Source organism: Syngnathus acus, chromosome 2 (genome assembly GCF_901709675.1).
Source record: "Syngnathus acus chromosome 2, fSynAcu1.2, whole genome shotgun sequence".
NCBI classification, from domain to species: domain Eukaryota; kingdom Metazoa; phylum Chordata; class Actinopteri; order Syngnathiformes; family Syngnathidae; genus Syngnathus; species Syngnathus acus.
The window spans coordinates 10,252,659-10,272,272 of NC_051088.1; the positions used below are offsets into that span (position 1 = coordinate 10,252,659).

At 40.1% G+C, this 19,614-nt stretch overlaps 1 protein-coding gene across 1 annotated transcript in view; it reads left to right on the plus strand.

Moving 5' to 3' along the window:
• The first annotated feature begins 5,517 nt into the window (after positions 1–5,517).
• sema3bl (sema domain, immunoglobulin domain (Ig), short basic domain, secreted, (semaphorin) 3bl) overlaps positions 5,518–19,614 on the plus strand; it is a 36,969-nt gene continuing 22,872 nt past the window's right edge. Inside the window, exons 1-2 of the mRNA XM_037275127.1 lie at positions 5,518–5,865; positions 18,238–18,398. Of these exons, the coding sequence (XP_037131022.1) occupies positions 5,763–5,865; positions 18,238–18,398 (264 nt within the window). The 5' untranslated portion in view covers positions 5,518–5,762. The remainder of the gene's footprint in view (positions 5,866–18,237; positions 18,399–19,614) is intronic.

The following is a 19,614-nucleotide window of genomic DNA, read 5'->3' on the forward strand; positions in this document are numbered from 1 at the left end:
AACTTTACGTCTTTTGTTGTAATATAACTGATTTTAATATAGAAGCTGGTGTAACACTTAACAGATTTTTGTTGGTGGGTTGCCTTGAGATTTTTTCCAATGAAAAGGTGTGCCGTGAATGAAAAAAGGTTGGGAAACACTGTTTTAGGGCACAATATGAAAACTTTTTTTGCACTCAGCTTCAGCCTCTCTCTACACTCTGACGATGATGATGGATGTCTTTAAGGATGGTGCTAATCAGATAATAAACATTTGGGACCATGATCTACAAGTCGAGAGGTGATAGCCTGTGTGTGTGTGTGTGTTTGTGTTGGAGGGTCCAAGGGATCGGTAACCTCCAGGTCAGACTAGTGACCTCAGCATGTTGTAGGAACCAGGCGACCGTCATCACGTTGTCCTCCCTGAGTGGACACACACGACCAGTCTTTTTGTTTGCTTTCTATCTCATGATTATTATTTGAATGTCTCCTCTTGCTTTGGTAGACGGTAAACAGGACAGGTCTGGCAGGAAGACTAGAACAACGGTCAGGAAATGTCCTAGAAGCACATAAACCCACATGCACATACATTTATGTTGTTTTTAATCAAAACAACCAAACTCCATTCGTACTTTTTTGTCAAATTTCATCATGTCATATTTCACATCACAAACTGATGCTTGCCTGTAGGAAAGAAACACGACCACAAATACACCAAGAAAGTTTTGTTTTTTGAATCTGCATTAGTCACATGAAAGTGCCATTAAAATGGTAGCAGATACCTAAAAGCGGCCGCGCTTGTGGAAGGTAACCTGACCATCCAAACACAGGGGGTCATTATGTGGGGGTCCACCACGGATAAATAGATAATATCCTCATGCTGGCGAGTGAAACATAAAGACTCCGTTATTTCGTGATCCAACACACACAAACACATCCACAAAAGCTTCATGTGGGCCTCTTGTGGGTGTCTGGGCCCCGAGCCTCAATTAAGAGTGATTACACGCTGACCTTAACGGTGAACTCCCACACGTGGGACTCCCGCCCGGCCTGATTAAACTGCGACCTCGCGACTGACCACTCGACGCTAAACACTACCAGACCAGGTCGGAACTCAGCTGACACACTCGGGGGGGGGCACCACATGGGGATCTGTATCATTTCAAAAATACTCACTAAGCGGGCAAACTGCATAAGGAAGTCATTTTGAAGTGCTTTGTTCGCCATAAATGACACATACTGCTGAAAGAGATCCGTACAATATCACTTTGACCTCTTAAATACCCCTGTAAAAGTTTCTCTAGTGTAAAATGAAAGCTTTAAAGCTATTTAGTGACTCAAATCATTAAATTCCGTTTCATTTAGCTTTTTGAATCATCTGACATTATCTCAGCCAAGGTGGATGTATTTGTCAGCCACTTACTACTCTAGGGTGTATCCCTAAATCAGGGGTGTCAAACTCATTTTTTTCGCGGGCCGCATTGTAGTCTAAGCTTCTTTCGGAGGGCCATTATAACTGTCAACCCAAAGAAATGTATGAGGACCTCATATTATATACAGTAAAAGCTACAAAACAAACTGACAAATAACTTGTTTTCAAATCAGACGAGTAAAAACTGGTCAAATATTTAAAAAAATGTTTTTATTAAAAGTGAAGACAACTTGCAATTCCTGTAATGACACGAATTTGATGCACAATTTGTCTTCGCGGGCCACATAAAATGATGTGGCGGGCTGTATCTGGTCCCCCGGCCTTGAGTTTGACACGTCCCCTAAGTAATCTATTATGTTTTGGGGCAAATCCAGTTATTTTTATACAAAATAATGAAAGAAATGTATATTTTGTCAAGTGCACCCTAACTTCATATAAACGGTGTGCAGCCAAACAGGAAGTGTATGCACCGTGTATTGTCTTCCCTTTGCAAGCTTTTCCTGACATTGGTCAAAAGTTCAACGCTTCTGACGTGTTCAGTAATGAACTGCAATTTACAGTAGCAAAATTAATGAGAGCAACCTGTGAACTTTGATGACCCTTTTCACATTGTTAAGTGCTCTAAGTAGTTAAGTGGACACAATTCAATTCCGAAATGAATGGACTTATGTAGCGAGAGTGGACTGGATACTATTTTATGTTCAGTTTGGCATATGCTGTATTTTAGCTTTGGCCCAAAGACAGCTGGGGTAGGCGGGAAAGTGGTATTAAAACTAAATCAAACAGGTTTGCCAGTTCTGTATCATATGTCTAGCACGAAGCAACCCTTCTTGATAAAAAGTGACAAGTCAAACACACGAGAAGGTCCAGGCCCTTAACATGACCTTGTTGTCTGAGCCTGCACAGACTATACACCATGACTGAGTTTCTGTGGTGGACTTGATGGTCTGTTGGGGCCTGCCATGAAAGATTACTTAACACATTTTAAAAACTTTCTCCAAAGCGACGCTTTTAGTTTTTTGTTTTTCTTTAACTAATTCTTCTATCCAAGACACTTTGTTCTGAATCAATGTCACCTCTATTAGGCCAAGGAAGATTAAACATTTATGAAGCCTCAAGAAGTAAAGAATCACACCAGCTGTCTCCTTGGGCCTTCAAAGTGCTCTCCATGTATCCTCTCTGCTCCTCCTCCCGCATTGGGATTCGATGTATGCCATTCCCAGTCTGCACTTAAGGACCTCACTATGAATGGTCAAAGTGACACAATGACAAGTCGGTGGGAAGGGGTCTTGTGTTTGATTTCCACAGATGATTGAAAGAGTGTTATCCTTCTCTGGAAGGTCAGACAGAAGAATTCAGACAATCAAGCGCAACTCTCCAACAAAGGGGAATTCAGAGAATGCTTGTTCACGTCAAAGTCAATTACATTGTGTGATTTCAGACGTTATAATATCTTTTCAGGGATCTAAAGACTAAGGATCATGCTTGGACTGTACAAGCTGGACATGAAACAAGCCAAACAAACCAAACGAAAAAGGACTCCATTGACTCGGAATATGTTTTTCTCATTATCACCATTCACATCAAGGCCATGCTCAGTATTTATTTTTTCACTCTTTAGTGACTGAAAAACCTTTTTGAAATATTCAGGAATAGGGTGGACATTACAAAGACAATTTCATGTAGGCCCCGTCGTATCGCAACAATGACCGACAATGTGTTCAATCACAGGACAGATGCTGAACTGTGTAAAGACGGGACTTAAGTCATAGTACAAATAAGACAGAAAAAGAGAGACCTAGACAATGTATTGATCCAGAGGGAAATTAAATAATGGTGAAATAGGGTAGAATGCTGTTTTTTGTCAGTCCCTCTAAAGTGGAGGTGTCCAGGGAAATAAAATGACATATGGAACAACTTGTCTGGGCTTCCTTGATACGGCACCTCATTCTTGCAACATTCACACGCACGTTTCTGCAGGAAATTGTAATTCTTACTTTCCTTCAGCAATTTCCTCTGATGACTTATGGGAGCAATCTAGCCAAAGGAGTGGCGTGGCTGCTGTTTGCAGTTTCATTAAGTCATCCTATAAGTTGCTTGTGGCCTCTGATTGCATTCCCATGTCATGTTGTCTTTCTGTTTATGTTGTGAAGTGCTGTCCAATCAGGAAGCACAGAAACAAAGAGCACTTCATCTACAGCTATCACAGCTGATGTCTGACACCGTGAGTGCTGATTGCCTAGAATCGTTATGCCATTCAAAATTTTATTCGGAGTTCTGCGTGCATATCTGCCCATTAGTCATCTTCCACATCTCAGGCCGTTTGTTGTAAAATACTATGCACATGTACTAAAAAAAAAGCAACCAGAAACCTAATATTTTGAATATTTTTCGTTTGGTTTTAATCAGTCTGTTTTAGAAATTCCCTCTGAGAATATGAAGTTAATCCTGAAACATGATGACTTCTTACTTCCATCTTCTTCAACTTCTGTTTCTTCTTGTTTCTTGTAGCATCACATGTTTTTTTAATCTTGTAACATTTTATTTTTTTGTGTGGTTTTACTTTCAGTAACCCTGATTCTTCTTTGATTGTAATAATCAAAACCAAAGGAAATCGAACAACACATTGTTTATCTCATCAGCCAGTCTGTACTTGAAACTTAAGAACAATCCCAGTGAAATTTGACCAGATTTTTCACATTAAACACCAGGATGTCATTTGTCCACAGCCATAACCACAGTTCCACAAGTTTGGGAGGGACAATGGGATTAAAACAGATGGAATATATTTGCTGTTTCCTAAAGAGACTATGTCGTGAAATGTCACCGAGCATGGGGATAATACGTTCCTCATGGAGAACCTGTTAAGAAGTGTCAGTGGGAGGTCTTTCAAATGAGCCTTCTACAATGCTCCGAGAGCCATGAGTCTTCTCAAGCATCCAACATTCAGACTAGTACTTTGACACTCCACTCATCTTCCACCTTCCCAAGCAGCATGAAGCGCAGGGGAGCCTCTTTGCAGCTTCAAAACAAGTGTTTCCAAGACTCATGGTTGTGGTAACACTGACACCTTGAATGGCTCCCCCTCACCCTGCCACGACCTCTGTGCTCACTTGGGCTTGAGTGTGAATAGATGCATAAGAAAGTGGGGGTGTTGCGGACGAACCCCACAACTTCATTAAACTACCGAACACGTCCCACTGTGTGTGAGAGAGAAATGTGGGTGTGTTGTCATTGTCTGCATTGACTAAGAATGGAATTCTGAAAAATGGATTTAAATTAAAATGCATTTCAGGCAGCGCAGCAATATTCTGGTTAGAATGTGTGCCTCACGGTTTGGAGGTTTTTGGTTCAAGTCTCGACCTCTGACCTTACTGTATGGAGTTTGCATGTTCTCTCTGGCTTCCTCTCGCACTCCAAAAACATGCTTGTTAGGTACATTGAAGACTAGATTGCCCATAATATTTTCTCAATATTTCCAGTTGGCTAGCAGTTATTGGCTAGAAAAGGGTTCAGTTCGCACATGACCAAACCCAGGAAACAGGTGAGCTGTGATTGGCCATTGCCTAAGCTCTGTTAGTCTGCAGCAATTGGCAAAATGGCATCCTCTTGACATGGATAAAAATGGCTGTATTTTTTTTTCAGCTCAATTCATACTTCACAGATGCAATAGTAATCAGAATGTTGTGTTGAGACTAGTTGAGGCTCATCTGATGGCTGACTGATGTAGTCGAAGGGGAGCACAGAGCCAGAATTGTAACCATAATACAGTGAGTCAACTGCAAAGGTCAATGAGTGGTAAACCAAGTACAATTCAGTACAAATAAGAATTCACCCATATCCATCCAAAATGCCTGACAGCACAGTATTTTGAATCAAGTAGGCTTATTTTGGCCTTTGCAAGTGCACTAACATCAGGTGTCAAAGCGTGAATAATAAGTGGGAAGTGTTTTTCAGCTCAATCGTCAAAAGAAAAAAATAGCAACAAAATATACTCTGCAGTTATGCAGAGACAGAGAGAGAGCATGCGAGAGAAAGAGCAAGCGAGAGAGAGAGAGAGAGAGAGAGAGAGCAAAAGGGGGTAGGCAGAAAGGCGTGTTGCTTCTTTCCTGGCTCCAGACATACTTGTCCTCTCTTCTGGTGCACATGTGCTGGAAGCAGTGAGGAAGTGCAGAGCAGTCCTGACCCAAGTGAGTCAGTCAGTCATCAGTGCGCTCACAACCAGCATCTGTCTATCCATTATTTTGGGATGCATGTAGACTCTTTGGGATAAGAGGAACATTCCTGGCTTTACGTTCTTGGAATATTCAGTCTGATGCTAGAGAAGGCAGGTTGAAATTGTATCTAGAAGAATGGCAGGATTTACCCCCTTTTTCTTTCTCTTGGCGTTCCTTGCCACTTGCGTCTCATCCAGCAGCAAGTCAAATGTGCCCCGCCTCAGACTCTCCTATAAAGGTACATCTTTCCATCTATTAATCCTATCTAGAGTATCAATGTGTCGGGTTAGTTGTGTATTGAGAATTTAAATCTTTATTGTTATTGCTCAGTGTCTAACCACATTGTGGATTGCAAGTTAATTTTTTTGCTTGCATGTGATTGGACATTGTAATTAATGCTCATCAGGTCAATGGGTCTGAAAATGATTTGTTTACTAAAAATAATGTATGTTTGTTTATATATTTATTGACAACAATGTATAGTGACTGGGAAAACATTTAGATGCTCTTCCACCAGATGGCAGAAGGTACAATCAACGTGTACAGTATTCACTTTTTGTGACAGTTTTTTCCCCCTAACGTACAGTAAAATATGCGTAAACTTTTAATGTGCACTTTTTGGCTTCTGTTTTTGAGAGCTTCCTGTAGTGGTGCTTTTATTGTACAGGTTAGAGGGGGGCGGCGTGCTTGTGTGATGAGTGCCAGCGGCGATTTGGGGAAAGTTTGCTCTTCTGTGGGATTGTGTCATTATTAGAATTTATTCACAGCGGTTGAGAAAACACCCGCCGAGGATGTTGGCTAATTTATGAAGTGTGATGGGGGATTGTAAAATGTCTATAAACTTCCACACTTGCGACTGTTTTCTTGTTGTCTTGATGGATGCTCACTGCTGAAAATTAAGCACTGGAGTGTTCTGTGTCAGAGGTGGGGCCCGACTGATATGGAATTTTTTTATAGGCCAATGCAATTCCGGTGGATGGTCGGGTAAAATTCTAAAAGTTTTGTGTGAATGCCGCAGAACAAACTGTTGTGTGCAAAAAATTATAATGAACGCTGCATTTGCATTTATTCTGCTGTTGTTGGAAATAGAAATCAAGCATTTGTACATTTGCCAAAAGCCATTGTGAATGCTGAGGCCCAGTGCTCTTCTGTGCCAGCATACTTGTTGTGAATGCCGGGAATCAAGTATTGTCACTATGCAGTTCTGACCCTAATTAGGTTGTGGTCTGAAGCCTCAAAATGAACAATGTTGTGACAAAATAGCAGCAGCCTTTATTTTGTGACATTTTTTCATAGGTTAGTTTTACATTTTACAGTGTAAACTTATCTGAACCCAAAATACTGTACTTTGACATCATAAAGCTTGGACAAGTTTGGTGTGGAAGAACAGCAATTGAAGTGGAGCCAGCAGGCCCCCTCTCAGGTGCAACATCTGCTGACCTCTAGGATGGACAAGAATTCTTGCACATTCCACATTTGTTTCACTGTTCACTTCCTGAAGGTGGAATGGCCAGCTGTCCATGTATTGTATGTATCAAGCACTTCTTCCTGCATCTAATCTAAACCGGCTTTTGGCCATGACTCATTTAGCTGTCTGATGATAAGCTTGCAAAAGTTGGTGCGTGTGCGCGCTTGAATTTGTTTTCAAGGGCTGTTGACAAATCAAGCTCGTTGTTTGCGTCCAGTAAAGACGGAGTGGGTGTGTGTAGTCTTCATTTGTGATAGATTGTATCACACAGGATTTCCTTCAGTGCCGTGCCATGATTTCAGGAGAACACTCACGTCGTCTTCCTTTCGGAGGGACGTAGCGACAGCACTCAAGGGGAAACAACAAGGCAGTGGAGTTTTTGGTATGACTTGTGCTAGCGCAGCTAACTGTAGACACCTGCAGTATGAGAATTTATGCCTAGCATGTATTGTTTCAAATATGCTAGGTTATGACTATTGGCCCAGTTTATGAACACATTTTTTAGATATGAGCATTTGGAGATGGCCTTGAATTCAATTCCCTTCCCAACAAGCAGCAGTTTGGCAGATAGTGAACAATTTGTCAAACCGTTCTTCAAGTCGTTTATTGGCACGCCCAGTTGAAGTTCACCGTATGAGTAAACCAAGAGAATTACATGTTGTGTGTTCAAACTTTGTATTGAATTTACCTTAGGAAATTCTACTAGCTTGATACAAAATGAATTGAAGGGGTAATGAATAAAATTGACTGCTTGCGGTGTTGCGTTCAAATGAGAGTTCTTACCAGCTTTCCATTCTTTAAATTCAAATTCTGGATTTTGACTAGATTTGAGTGTGAAGCTGTTTTAGAAGAATTTGAAGGTATCTTGAAGGTGAAAACTTTTGTTTTAACATACTGGACAGACTCAGGAAGAGGGGAAAAAAAGTAATGACCAAGGTTTTGAATATTTTTTTCGACCTTCAAGTAGCCAATAAAATTATTTTACTTCATTGTAGAAATTGGTCAATTTTTTTCAAGCATCCTGCAAAAAGGAAAGAACTTCTGCCTATAACATTGTTGTTGCTGGAGAAATGCTTCCTGAGCTCTTGACCTATAACACCACAGGTTACACACCTTTAATAATTTCCGCCTTGACTTGACTTCACATGGGCCGTCCAAGACTTCTTTCTTGCTTTTCACCTCAGGGAGTGGAGTCTGTCCCTCACCCCGCCCCGCCCCCCCACCTCACCCCACCCTTTGCTCATGACAAGCAGGAAAAGCTCTCAGGGTGTTGTATTCCCAGGAGGATTAGGAAGTAATTTTGCAACAGGAAAAAGTGTCATTATCTCATTTTAATCAATTAGGATAGGGGGGGGGTCGAAACAGGAAGAAAGTATTTTTTACCTCTGAAAACCTGCACTCTTTGTACTTCTTCCGTCTAATCAAGACCCAAGAAGACATTTACATTCACATGGAAGTCACTTCTAGCACCTAAATCTCCACAGGGGCAGGATGGACTCAATTTAGGTATTTTCGCAAACCGGTGCCAGCCGGTTGTTCTACTTTACCTCATCCTAGTGCTTCCTCCCTTTCCCTCTACATGCAGCGCACAGGTGGTGTGCTGAATGTCCTTGACGTGTTGGAAGAAGACACTGATCTGCTTGAGTACTGCGGCAGGTCGAGGCATGCAAATTACATTTTGCAAGCAGACCTCCATGGCCGGATGATATCAAATTGGCGCAGAGGGCCTGTCACAGGAAATGTCCTCACTGTGCCGGAACGTCCGTGTAAACGCTCAAGCGCAACTGGGTTCTCTGAAACAAAAGCGTAATGTGAATGTGAGTCATTCGCTGCACACCTTATTTACTCAACATGTTTCATTGTCATACAAGTGTTAAAAAGAAGTTGCCACCTGCTTACACTCCTCGGAGGAGCTCTGGCAAAGAGCCACAGTAGTTTCCCATCATGCTTTTTTCTGTCCATTATTTGTCTTTCCTCTCTAGACAAACCTGCCAACTTCTTTTATTCACTCTTCCTGTGTCTTATTGTAGGCAAACGCAGACACTGAACACACACTGGCTGACCTGAGGTACACACACACACACAGTCGTCCTATACAATATTCACTTTGTTTTCAGCAAAAGCGGGGGGTAACTTGAAAACACAAGGAGCTCTCACCATTGGCCTCTTTTTTTGAGCCGATTACATTAGTTCTCAGAGTCAAGGGTTCTGTTAGTTTTGTCTCGCCGCCTGTGAAAGAATTAGCGTGTTTGCTCCATTGGCATCGGCGACAAACCGATACAAAGACGAGTGTTGGTTGTTCTTGGAGCCAGCGGGATAATCTGAGAGCCTGCCGGAACCGACAAGAATGTGGCAGCCATTCCTGTGCTTGAGCACCTTTTTTTTTTTTCACTTTCACTATTCTTTTTCATCACTCAGTCATTTTTTTCTCTTCTCCGCAGTCATGTTGTGTTCCAGCGCGATGACAGCAATTTTTCTGTCGTTTTCTTCTCCACAAGCTGATTTTTTAAGTACTCCCAGACCTCTGATTGAAAACCCAAGAAAAAAAAAGGTGCCAGATTTTCCAATAAACAATAGGTTTTCAAGTGAAACTATATGCAGTTGAACCAGACGAAACTTGAATATTTTGGCATCCTCAGAATAACAATAAACTGTCAAAAAGTAAATTCAACAATGATTTATAAAATATTTAAAATTATGAGGTGAAGTCACAGTGCAACCTCAAAGTTCCTTATGGTCAACTCTGGAAACCCTCGTTTGGAAATGTTCACAGCATTAATTTTCCGTCATAGGAGTGAAAACAAAAAATATGTGTTCACTGACGTTTAAGGATAAATGAAAAATATTGAATCCACTCTCTGGATCTTCTTGAAAATGTCAGTTACCTTTTCAAAGGCACTGAAAGAATGGAAGAAGAAAAGTGCACTTGGAAAAATAAAAATAGAACAATACATATAAACCCATGTTACCAGCACATACTAAAAAAACAACTACACACCTAATCTATACATAAAAATCCACATACCTCACACTCTTGATTCTTTTTACCAAAGAACAATTGATAAACTATGAAAATAAAATATTTGTAAACGCTTGCAATCATGGGTAAGCCAAAATCATTGACAGTACTGTAGTCCCCCCCACTGCAAGTAGTTTGGAGTGATTGCAACATTACCGATGGGGTGCCTCCAGCTCTGAGAGGCCATTTGTCCAAACTTTCTGCACTTGACACACCCTGAACACAACATTTCAGCTCTGCACTGATTTATTGTTTCTTTATTTGGATTGGATGTGCAACTTTGACTCAGCGACTTGTCATGGTTCTCTTAGGCCACTGTGTGTGTCCAAATGTTTTTCTTTTTTAAACACCACTCAACCGTGTACTACAGTTATTAGTGTGTCAGTCATTGAGAACGTTGTTGCACCATCTGCTCATGTGAGCTCCAATACATATGTTCAGTTTTAGAAACTGTTTTTGATAAGAAAACAAAAAGTTTCAGGGCCAAATGAATGCCATCGAGGAAAAGGCAGCAAAAGGACAAGATAGAAAAAGAGAATTGTTTCCAAGAAGTGGCGTCAAGCAGGGCGGTGAGAATGAAAATGGAGAAGGACAGACGTAATGATAATGACGAGTACCGAGGGTGATGAGCTAAGACCCTTGCTTGTGTTTGGCTTGGCCCGGCAGACTAATCAGAAGCCTCCTGAGATGACAGAGAGGAGAGAAGTGTTATGTATGTGTGTGTGTGTGTGTTTTACTATCCTAACAATTAATAAGGAAAACAGTAAAACAGCAAATGTGGGTGTTGCTTTTCTTTTAAATAAACATTCAATATTTAATACAAAATAATGATTCAATTCCATCCATCTTTGATTCATTCGCCACTATGGACAACTTTACTGACCCTAACACGAATTGCTTGGGAATGTGAAACTGCAGCATAGGACAGCATAAATAGTAAAATTACAGCTTTCATTCACTTTCTGCCTAAAATTTGTGCCCCTAAGTGGTTTTCCAATTTTCCATATAGAGTCGAAAAACAGAGAACTATATAAATCAAAATCAAATTGTAACCGTTGCTGCTTACTTTACGGCATGTCTCACCGTGTTGATACATTGAGGTCAAAGAGGTTTCAGCAGTGAGAAACGGTGACAGGTTGCCAGGAAATCCCAGGATTTACTCTGTCATGATTTGACGATCAAGTCTGTGATTTATTTCAATAGTGTTTTTGAAAGGAAAGACAATTTCCCCTTTTTCATTTCTTTTGGTCATAAATAATTTTAAGGGCTTCATTTTATTAAGTCAAGCTTAAACTACTCACTAAAGCACCACTATTCAGTCATTTGTCAGTAAAATCCGACCTTCAAAAATCGGTTTTATGAATGCACTGTCATCTTGAAAATAGGAGAAAGTCCAATATAGGTTGAACTGCCTGTGCAGAGTTACATCCAATGTTTGCCCAATCACATTAAAATAATGCTTTGTAACGTCTATTAGCATTTAGCATGTACATTGATAGAGCTGACTTGATGATCTTCTGACAGTCTTCATTATCATCATCAAAACAGCATAATATTATTGCGACTTCAACAGCTCAACGTATGATTGCATTTTTCTTCCTGGTTTAGTAATTTATACGTTCTTTGCTGCTGATGAGACAACCACAAAAACAAGAGGTGGGATGTTAATATGATACCAGGTAGCATAAACATGGAGCGGAATGTGTCAGATTCCAAAAATTCTTAACGTTCTGCAACAATAAACAGCCAAACTAAAGTAAACCTGGAAAGACACTCTCAATGAACGCTTTGTTCGTCGATGCGTAGTTGGGCATACGTGTGTGTGTATGTAGGTGTGTGTGTGCCTGTGTGTGTGTAAATCAAATGTGAAGGAGCAAATAATTGGAAGCAACCTCAAGTTTGCTTTGCAAAAATGACAACAGTGACTTAAAGAAGACATGTTGACGTGTGTAAGTGATTCTGGCATGCATTTTATATTTTGCTGGCATACGCATTCTAATACAATTCAGATGTGCTCCCTTTTCATTTTAGCCTATACATACATGTGTGTGTGTGTGTGTGTGTGTGTGCGTGTGTGTGTGTGCATTTCAGTCTGCAGCTTCACACAGTGTAGGATCCGACCAGTGGCCAATTTGTACATGAGACATGTCAGCATGAAATCTGGAAGTGAACCTCTTCACTCCCTCTGCAAAATCCGTCAACTCCCCCCCAAAAGTGCACATATTCAGTGCATCTGCTTTTTATCACTTGATGGAAACCTATAGCCAGGGAATTAATATAGTTTCCATGAGATATCACTCCAAACCAGTAGAAATCTTTTCCTTATGTCTAATCAAAGTTAATGACATTGGAATAAACACAAGTACAATGAAAGAATGCAGACTGCCACTGAGCTTTAAACATTGATCACCGTGTGTGTGTTTATTTCCGTTCAAAATCGTGATTACGCATAATAACTATAATAATAATATTAATGAGCGTAACCCTATATTTAAGGCCCGAGGCTGGTTTTAAGATCGACGAGATAATCTGAATGTGAACCTGCCATGTTTTGTGAATTACTATGGCGACAGTGACAAAATGTGGGTTTTCACAGTATGCAAAGGAATCCTGACCATTATCCTCTACCCACCAGCCAAAAAGGAAAAGAAGGCAAAAGCAAACCCAAATGAGCCTTTTATGGGCAAAATGTGGGCACTTTTTTTGCATAATGTGTTAGGAAAGTAGTTTGGAATGCATTTGTTTTCATGTAAAACTCTCTGATTGCCCTGCAGCAAAGTAGTAACAGCAAGAACTGCTTTTTAATTGCACTACTGTTAAACAAATGTGGAATAATTGAGTTTCTACTACTGGAGCTCCCAGTACATCAGAGCACTTGAATGTCTTAAAATAAACATCTTAGCGATACTGGTCTCTGTAGTCCGTGCAAATGTAGTATCTGCATGATTTTGAAGTGGTCGTTCGTTACAAGGTCAAATTGATACACACTGCTGCTGCTTTCAAGGCTATCTGGTTGCAGCATGATGCCAGTTCTGCCACGAGGAAAAAGGAACAAAGGGACCAACTCATGCATGTGGAATTGAGTCACCAGATACTCTCATCTGCACATCTATCAAAGAAAACCAGTGGATACAAAGGATGTCTTTAATTCCCATTTTAAAATATGAAGCAAATGTGGACAATAAAAGACATTCTTATTACACTCCACGAAGGTCTTCGTCATATTTCAAGTATTTGAAACCAAACCTCCTGGTCATTGAGAAGCAGTTGAATGAGAATGCAAAAAAAAGACTCTTCGTCTTTCTTGCAGTTGACACAACCCAGCGCACACAGGCTGTAAGGCTGACGACTGTAAACAAATCCTTGAATAAACGTGCTTATCTTTGAAGTTTGCGATACCATCGGAGAGCTTTGACACGTTCGCAGAAACCAGGCATCTTTAGTGTGTCACTTTCGGTCTGTCGAGGTGGCCTGTGGGGAACCGAGACACATTGAAGACAGATGTAAAGTTTTCCCTTATGGATGCTTGGAAGCAACCTGTGTACCAGCCTAAGAATATCCGATGAATAACTATGTGAGTGGCAAAGGTAAAAGTGACAATTAGACAGATGGACAGACACTTGGGATGAAACCCAAGACATATTGGAGAAGGGAAGCCGCTTTGAGTGGGGAAAACTAAAACCAGAAAGGAAGTTGAAGATGGATAGACACAAGGCACCGATTTACAATGGAGAGCTGAGGTTAAATGGATGGACAGACAGACGGATGGACAGACGGATGGACAGATTGATGGGCACAGGAAAGTGAGGAAAGGGAGAAGTGAGACTTGTTTTTACAGTGAGGTGTTGAGCCGTTAAGATGGATAACAAGCTACAGATGTAAGCTATTAGTTCAGTTTGAGTGTGTGTGTGTGTGTGTGTCTGTCAATGTGTGTGTGTGTGTGTCACTGTCTATACATGCGTATGTGCTGTTTTTGTCCTTTGTAAATTAGATGGATGTGAACTTGACCGGGCTCCATTTCTGTAACTGAGTTAGAGTCCGTTCAGTGATCGTACTGCTTGTTATTATAAAATCCTAAAGCTTGTTTTCCCCCAGTGGTCACACCAAGAATTTTTTATGTACATCATCAAAAAATATCTGCAAATCTTGCAGTGGTGCAGAATGGCATTACATCATGGAGGATAGACCTATACAGGCTATTTATTTGGATCTGTTTATTTTGGGAATCTCAGCTACATTTGACATAATGTGATGGGTAAATGATTCACAAAATTAGCATTTTATTTATTACAATTATTTTTCATTTCCATTTTTGCAGACCACCTGCAATAATGTGAAAGTCACATGTCGGTACGTGCCATCTGTGTTGTGCTGATATGTCTGACAAGTTAGTCGGTGCCGCACATCCTCCCATCATGAAGGCCTGTCACCCCAAAGTTAGACTTTTTCCACACGCTAGCCTCGGAATGAGCAGAGAGTGATAAGCCTGACAGGTGACAGAGTGTAAGTTGCTGTGTTTGTGTGCAAGTGTGGGGACCAGATGACTTCTTCTTTTAGCATGTTTAAGTGTGTCGTCTCACAGATACCGTACACAGGTTAAAGTTAGGATGTCATGCTAACTGCAAACCTTTTTGGTTGGACACAAGGAATCTTCAATCACAATGCTTATTTCTCATCACAAATTGCAATACTGTATAAAAAAATAATGTGAATTAACACAGGCGAATTTGCTAGTATAAAACTGCGACACCACAAATGGTGAACACAAGTGGCCTAAAAAAGGATCTGAAACACCAAGGCCGAGTGATGCGGTAATTATGTTTAGTAAAGAAGTCGGTCCGTTCCATTCCAGTCCTGTAGACGGCAGTAGTGTGGGTTCAACTGCCACACATAGCATTTATTATCACTGCAGCGCCATTTGGCAAAAGTTTCAAAATAGTTCAACTTTTACGAAGTATAATCAACGCATAATTCATAGTCAAGTATTTTCTCTGGAATGGAAATACAACCATCACTATAAACAAAAAAAATGTAATGACAGTTTCTTGTCAGTCAACAACTTGAATATTAACAAAAAAAAAACATTTGTGGTCTATGTTCACTCAGTTATGACAACCCATCTTCAAAACTGTCATGAAAAAGACAAACCTTTTGATAGATCTTTCAAACCAGATAGCTGCAGACTTTTTAGCAGGGAAAATGTTAAAGTTGTCACTCACAGCAATGGACAAATTCAGATCTGATATAGATGAAGATAAAAGACCAAAATAAATATCAAAGAATACAGAAGATGGCAACATCATGTTGAGAAGTTCCTGTCCTCCTCATATTTGTTCTGCTTGCTGCTGTCAGTTTTAGCACATCCATCATTAACTTCAACATTCTCTGGCTTGTGCCTTCATCTTCCTGTTGTTCTTCCTTCTCGTTATTTTCAGACTCAAAGCCTCCCTTCCCGCTCTGACCTTATCTTTCCCTTCGCTTTACCCCTCACGTCTTGGCTTGTTTGACGCCTGTTTTCTTCTGCCAGCCGCTCCGATGTTTTATGTTGGCTTTTTGAAACTGCTCTCATCATCAGTGAGCTTTATGAAGGCTTCGGTATGCACTGGAGAGTGCTGCTATTCCTCCATCATGGCTTTTGGTTCTTGCAATGTTATTAAGTATTAACTACCCAAGTTTCCGCTTGTAATGAGGTCGATGGCGTGTTTTTTTGTATATGTGGTGTGTGTGTGTTTATGGGTGTGTGCTTGTGGAAAAAGGAGCAGGATGCCAATTGAAAAGGCAATAAGACAGAAAGTTCATCTATTTTTATCGTGCTTGGCCTTATGAGGGGTTCAGGTAAGCTGGAGTCTTTCGCATCTTCAGGGAAGAGGTGAGGTACACCCTGGACTGGTCCGCCTTTCAATCACACGAAATATAGAGACGTGCAGCCATTCATACCCATAGGTCTTAAAATAGTTCCTTGTCAGTTCTGTGATTGACAGGTGGTCAATCTGTGGTGTTCCCTGCCTTTCATCCTGAGCCAGCTCACTCTTGGCTTTTAGTGAGCCAATGCCTAATAGGTGGCAAAGGAAATGGATGGAGATTTTGTTTTTTTGTCCACAAAGCTCCACTGATGGACAAGGTGTCAAAGAGGACATTTGGCCCCTACACTTCAATCAGTCAGTGCTCCACTGAATGGTGAGGGAACACCGTTTCAATGAGGGTTTTGTGTGCGTATCATCCGAGCGATGAGAGATCGATGGAAAGCTGATCGGTCCAAAGACTCTGAGGGTTTTGCATTCCGATGACAGCTTTTTTTCTCCAAGCGTCTTAACGCATACTGTCTCTATGAGAGTGCCAATCGAAATGTTTTCTTTACAAAGGCCGTCGTCCCGATCATTTTAAATTTTGGACACATGCTTAAATGGATGTGTAAAAAACAATGACTCAATTATCAGTCAAATTGGGCTATTTTCAAACATTGTTGCATTGTGTGTGTGTGTGTGTGTGTGTGCGCGTGTGTGTGCGCGTGCGCGTGTGTGTGTATGCGTTCATAGAGCAATGAGAGGAGACGCCCGTGTCTAGTTGAACTTGAGTTCAACTTGCTCATTGCCACTCCTGCTGAAATTTTGCAGCAACCTCTTGGATTTGAAAGCTGCTGCTGCCAGATTGGTTTAGGAGTAACCAGATGCATAAGCTCCCTCCGGCACCCCCTTAAATAGATAAGGGTGTGTGTGTGGGAGCTTTGAATCTTTATTATTTGTCTTGCGCATATCTTTTTGTTCCTTTCCTGTTACCCAGCATGATTTAGTATTATTGGATGTAAACTGCAAGTATGATGTTTTGACCCTGCTGTGGGAGTTATGTATCCTAGTCTTGGTTCAGTGGCTTTCACTTTTGTGGAGGGTAGGATTTACCGAGGGGCTTTATCAGGCAAAGAACCATATTTGGTAAATTCAGTTTATTTTTTTAAATAGACCCTAGGTGCCTTGCTATAAAGCAAAATAAGAGCGAGTTCTACAAGCCAATCATTACAAAGAGAAATGACACCAATACAGCTTTTATAAGAACATGTAATACTATACAGTATAATAAAATGGATTTATATTATGATGCTATATCAAGAAGTCTTGAAATGTTCTATAGTAATTTTGCAACTATGTAGAATTACAAGATAATGTCTTTTACGTGGCTCTTTAACGGATATGTAATAAAAACGAACGGACATTACAGTATATTAATAATGATGTCATCGGTGAGTCTTGAGCTCCCCTCAATCATAAAAAAAAAAAAGTCCCGAAAACCACTGTGTTGTTCTCCATCCAGCCATGTTTTGCTAATTTGAAAACGCCATGTAAAAAGTACACCATTTCCAACAAGGCAAAGCTATCTTGAATGTTCCGGAATGATCAGTAGACTTCAGCAACGGTAGTAAAGTTGGATCACAGACGCAGTCCTCATTTGGTGACTGAAACATAACGTCGACATGTTCATGCCCAGAGGAATTCTGTTCATGAATGTAATGAAAACTAAAAAACAAAAAAGAATTCCATGTGAATCTGACTTGGGCTTGTGCTGAGTTAAGACCAGATGTGCCCCGGCTTGTATAAATGCGTGCAAAAGGTTCAAACACTAGGATGTGCTTTTGTTTTGAGTGCAAAGATGAGAAATTAAAACAAAACATTTCAAAGAAATTAGTGACACATTTTGTGGTGCGAATGGCCTGAATGATTTCTTTGAGATTTGATAAACATTTACAAATACACAGGCTTGTATAAAGTCCCTGAAAGGGATACTTGTGTAAACAAGTAAACAAAACGAAAAAAAATGGCTGAAGAAAAAGTCACCTTGTAGACTATTACTTGAGTAAAAGGCTTCAATGATCTGACATTAACCAAACTTGTGTATCAAAAGTAATTTTCTGATATTAAACCTGCTAAAGTATTTGAAGTACTTTGAAAAAGTGCACATTTAGAATTTTGAAGATGTTTTAGTTTTGTTAAATCTGACTATTTCTATTGCTTTTACTTCAGTGGTGTGCATTAAAGATCTGCAAGTTGGTTAATGAGCGACGTTAGTTAGCACGTCTGCCATTTGTTCTTAACTCCAAGATCCAAACGTTGTTTTTACCTTTCCCCATGCAGATCTACTGTCCACCAACAGATCATCCATCTTCAGTGGGCATCATGGCCAACTCTCTCTCTCAAGTGTCTATCTGGATGAGTACCGTGACCGTCTCTTCTTGGGAGGCAAAGACGTCATGTACTCTCTCCTGCTGGGACCAGCCAAGAGCGAGTCCAAGGAGGTAACAGGAACAAATTACTCCATGATAAACTAAAAACACTCGTAAACCACATTATGACTTTGTTTTTAATACTGAATCATTGTCCCTTGGAGTCTTCTTTATTAGGCAACAAACCAAATGTGGTAACATAAACAAGAATCAAACTAGACACCATATGCCTTGTTTGAAGAAATGTAATCATGATGATTACAGCAGTCACTATTGGAATTTTTTAGACTTGATTATTCATTCCATTGATTGATCAAATAATTGGATAAAATTTTGTTTTGGATGTTTTGGATTATCCATTGGATCATTTTAATTTTAATAATGCCTTCAAACACTTTTTACAAAGATTATGGAAATAGTTGATTAATTTGAGAATCAACTAGTTGAGAATCAATAAATCTTTACAAGGATAATGTTACGAATAGAATTTATGGCCATGACATGTGATGTGTCATCCAAAATGTTTCAGAAAAAGCTCGTCACATTCAATAACATCATGCTGCAGTAAGTTAATAAAACTATAGACAAGAATTTGCATGCACATAAAGATCCCTGATTAAAAAGGTAACCTCTGACCTCTCAGCTTTAATCCAATTCACTGTAAACATGAATAACAACTGCTTGATTATTTTGTCAATTTATACATGATTCATGTTTTTTAAAGTTCAAATATTTGCAGTTTTGAAGCATGAGTGTGTCATAACAAATTTACTATGAAAATAAAATCATTATATAGTAAAAGGAAAACAGATAAAATGATTAAAAATGAGCGGCTGGGTTTTGTTTGCTGGACCCCATTCCTGTCCCAATTTTGGCATCTCTCCACGATGCTTGGCCTTCTCCAAGGTGGAATCAATTAAGTGACTAAAAAGATGTTTGATTTCGAAACTTAACTGCTTTAACATTCATCATGGGAACAATTGCTGTGTTTATGTCACCGCAGGGGCACAGTCGGGGGGAGATAGCAAATCTAATTCCAATAGCCCAACATAGACCGGCGTGTCCTCAACAATTCTTTGCCAATACATTGAGAGCAAGATCTCAATCTGCAAACATGTGTCAGCGAGATGCACTTATGAAACAAGATATATTGCACATCTTTGTTTCATTTGGTCGAGAGGGTCACGCATTGTTATCAGTCGTGAAAAAGTTAAAAACCGTGATTCCACCAGAGTTTAACTTCACATGGAATTTTATTGCAGAGTTTCATATCTCAGCAGGACTGAAT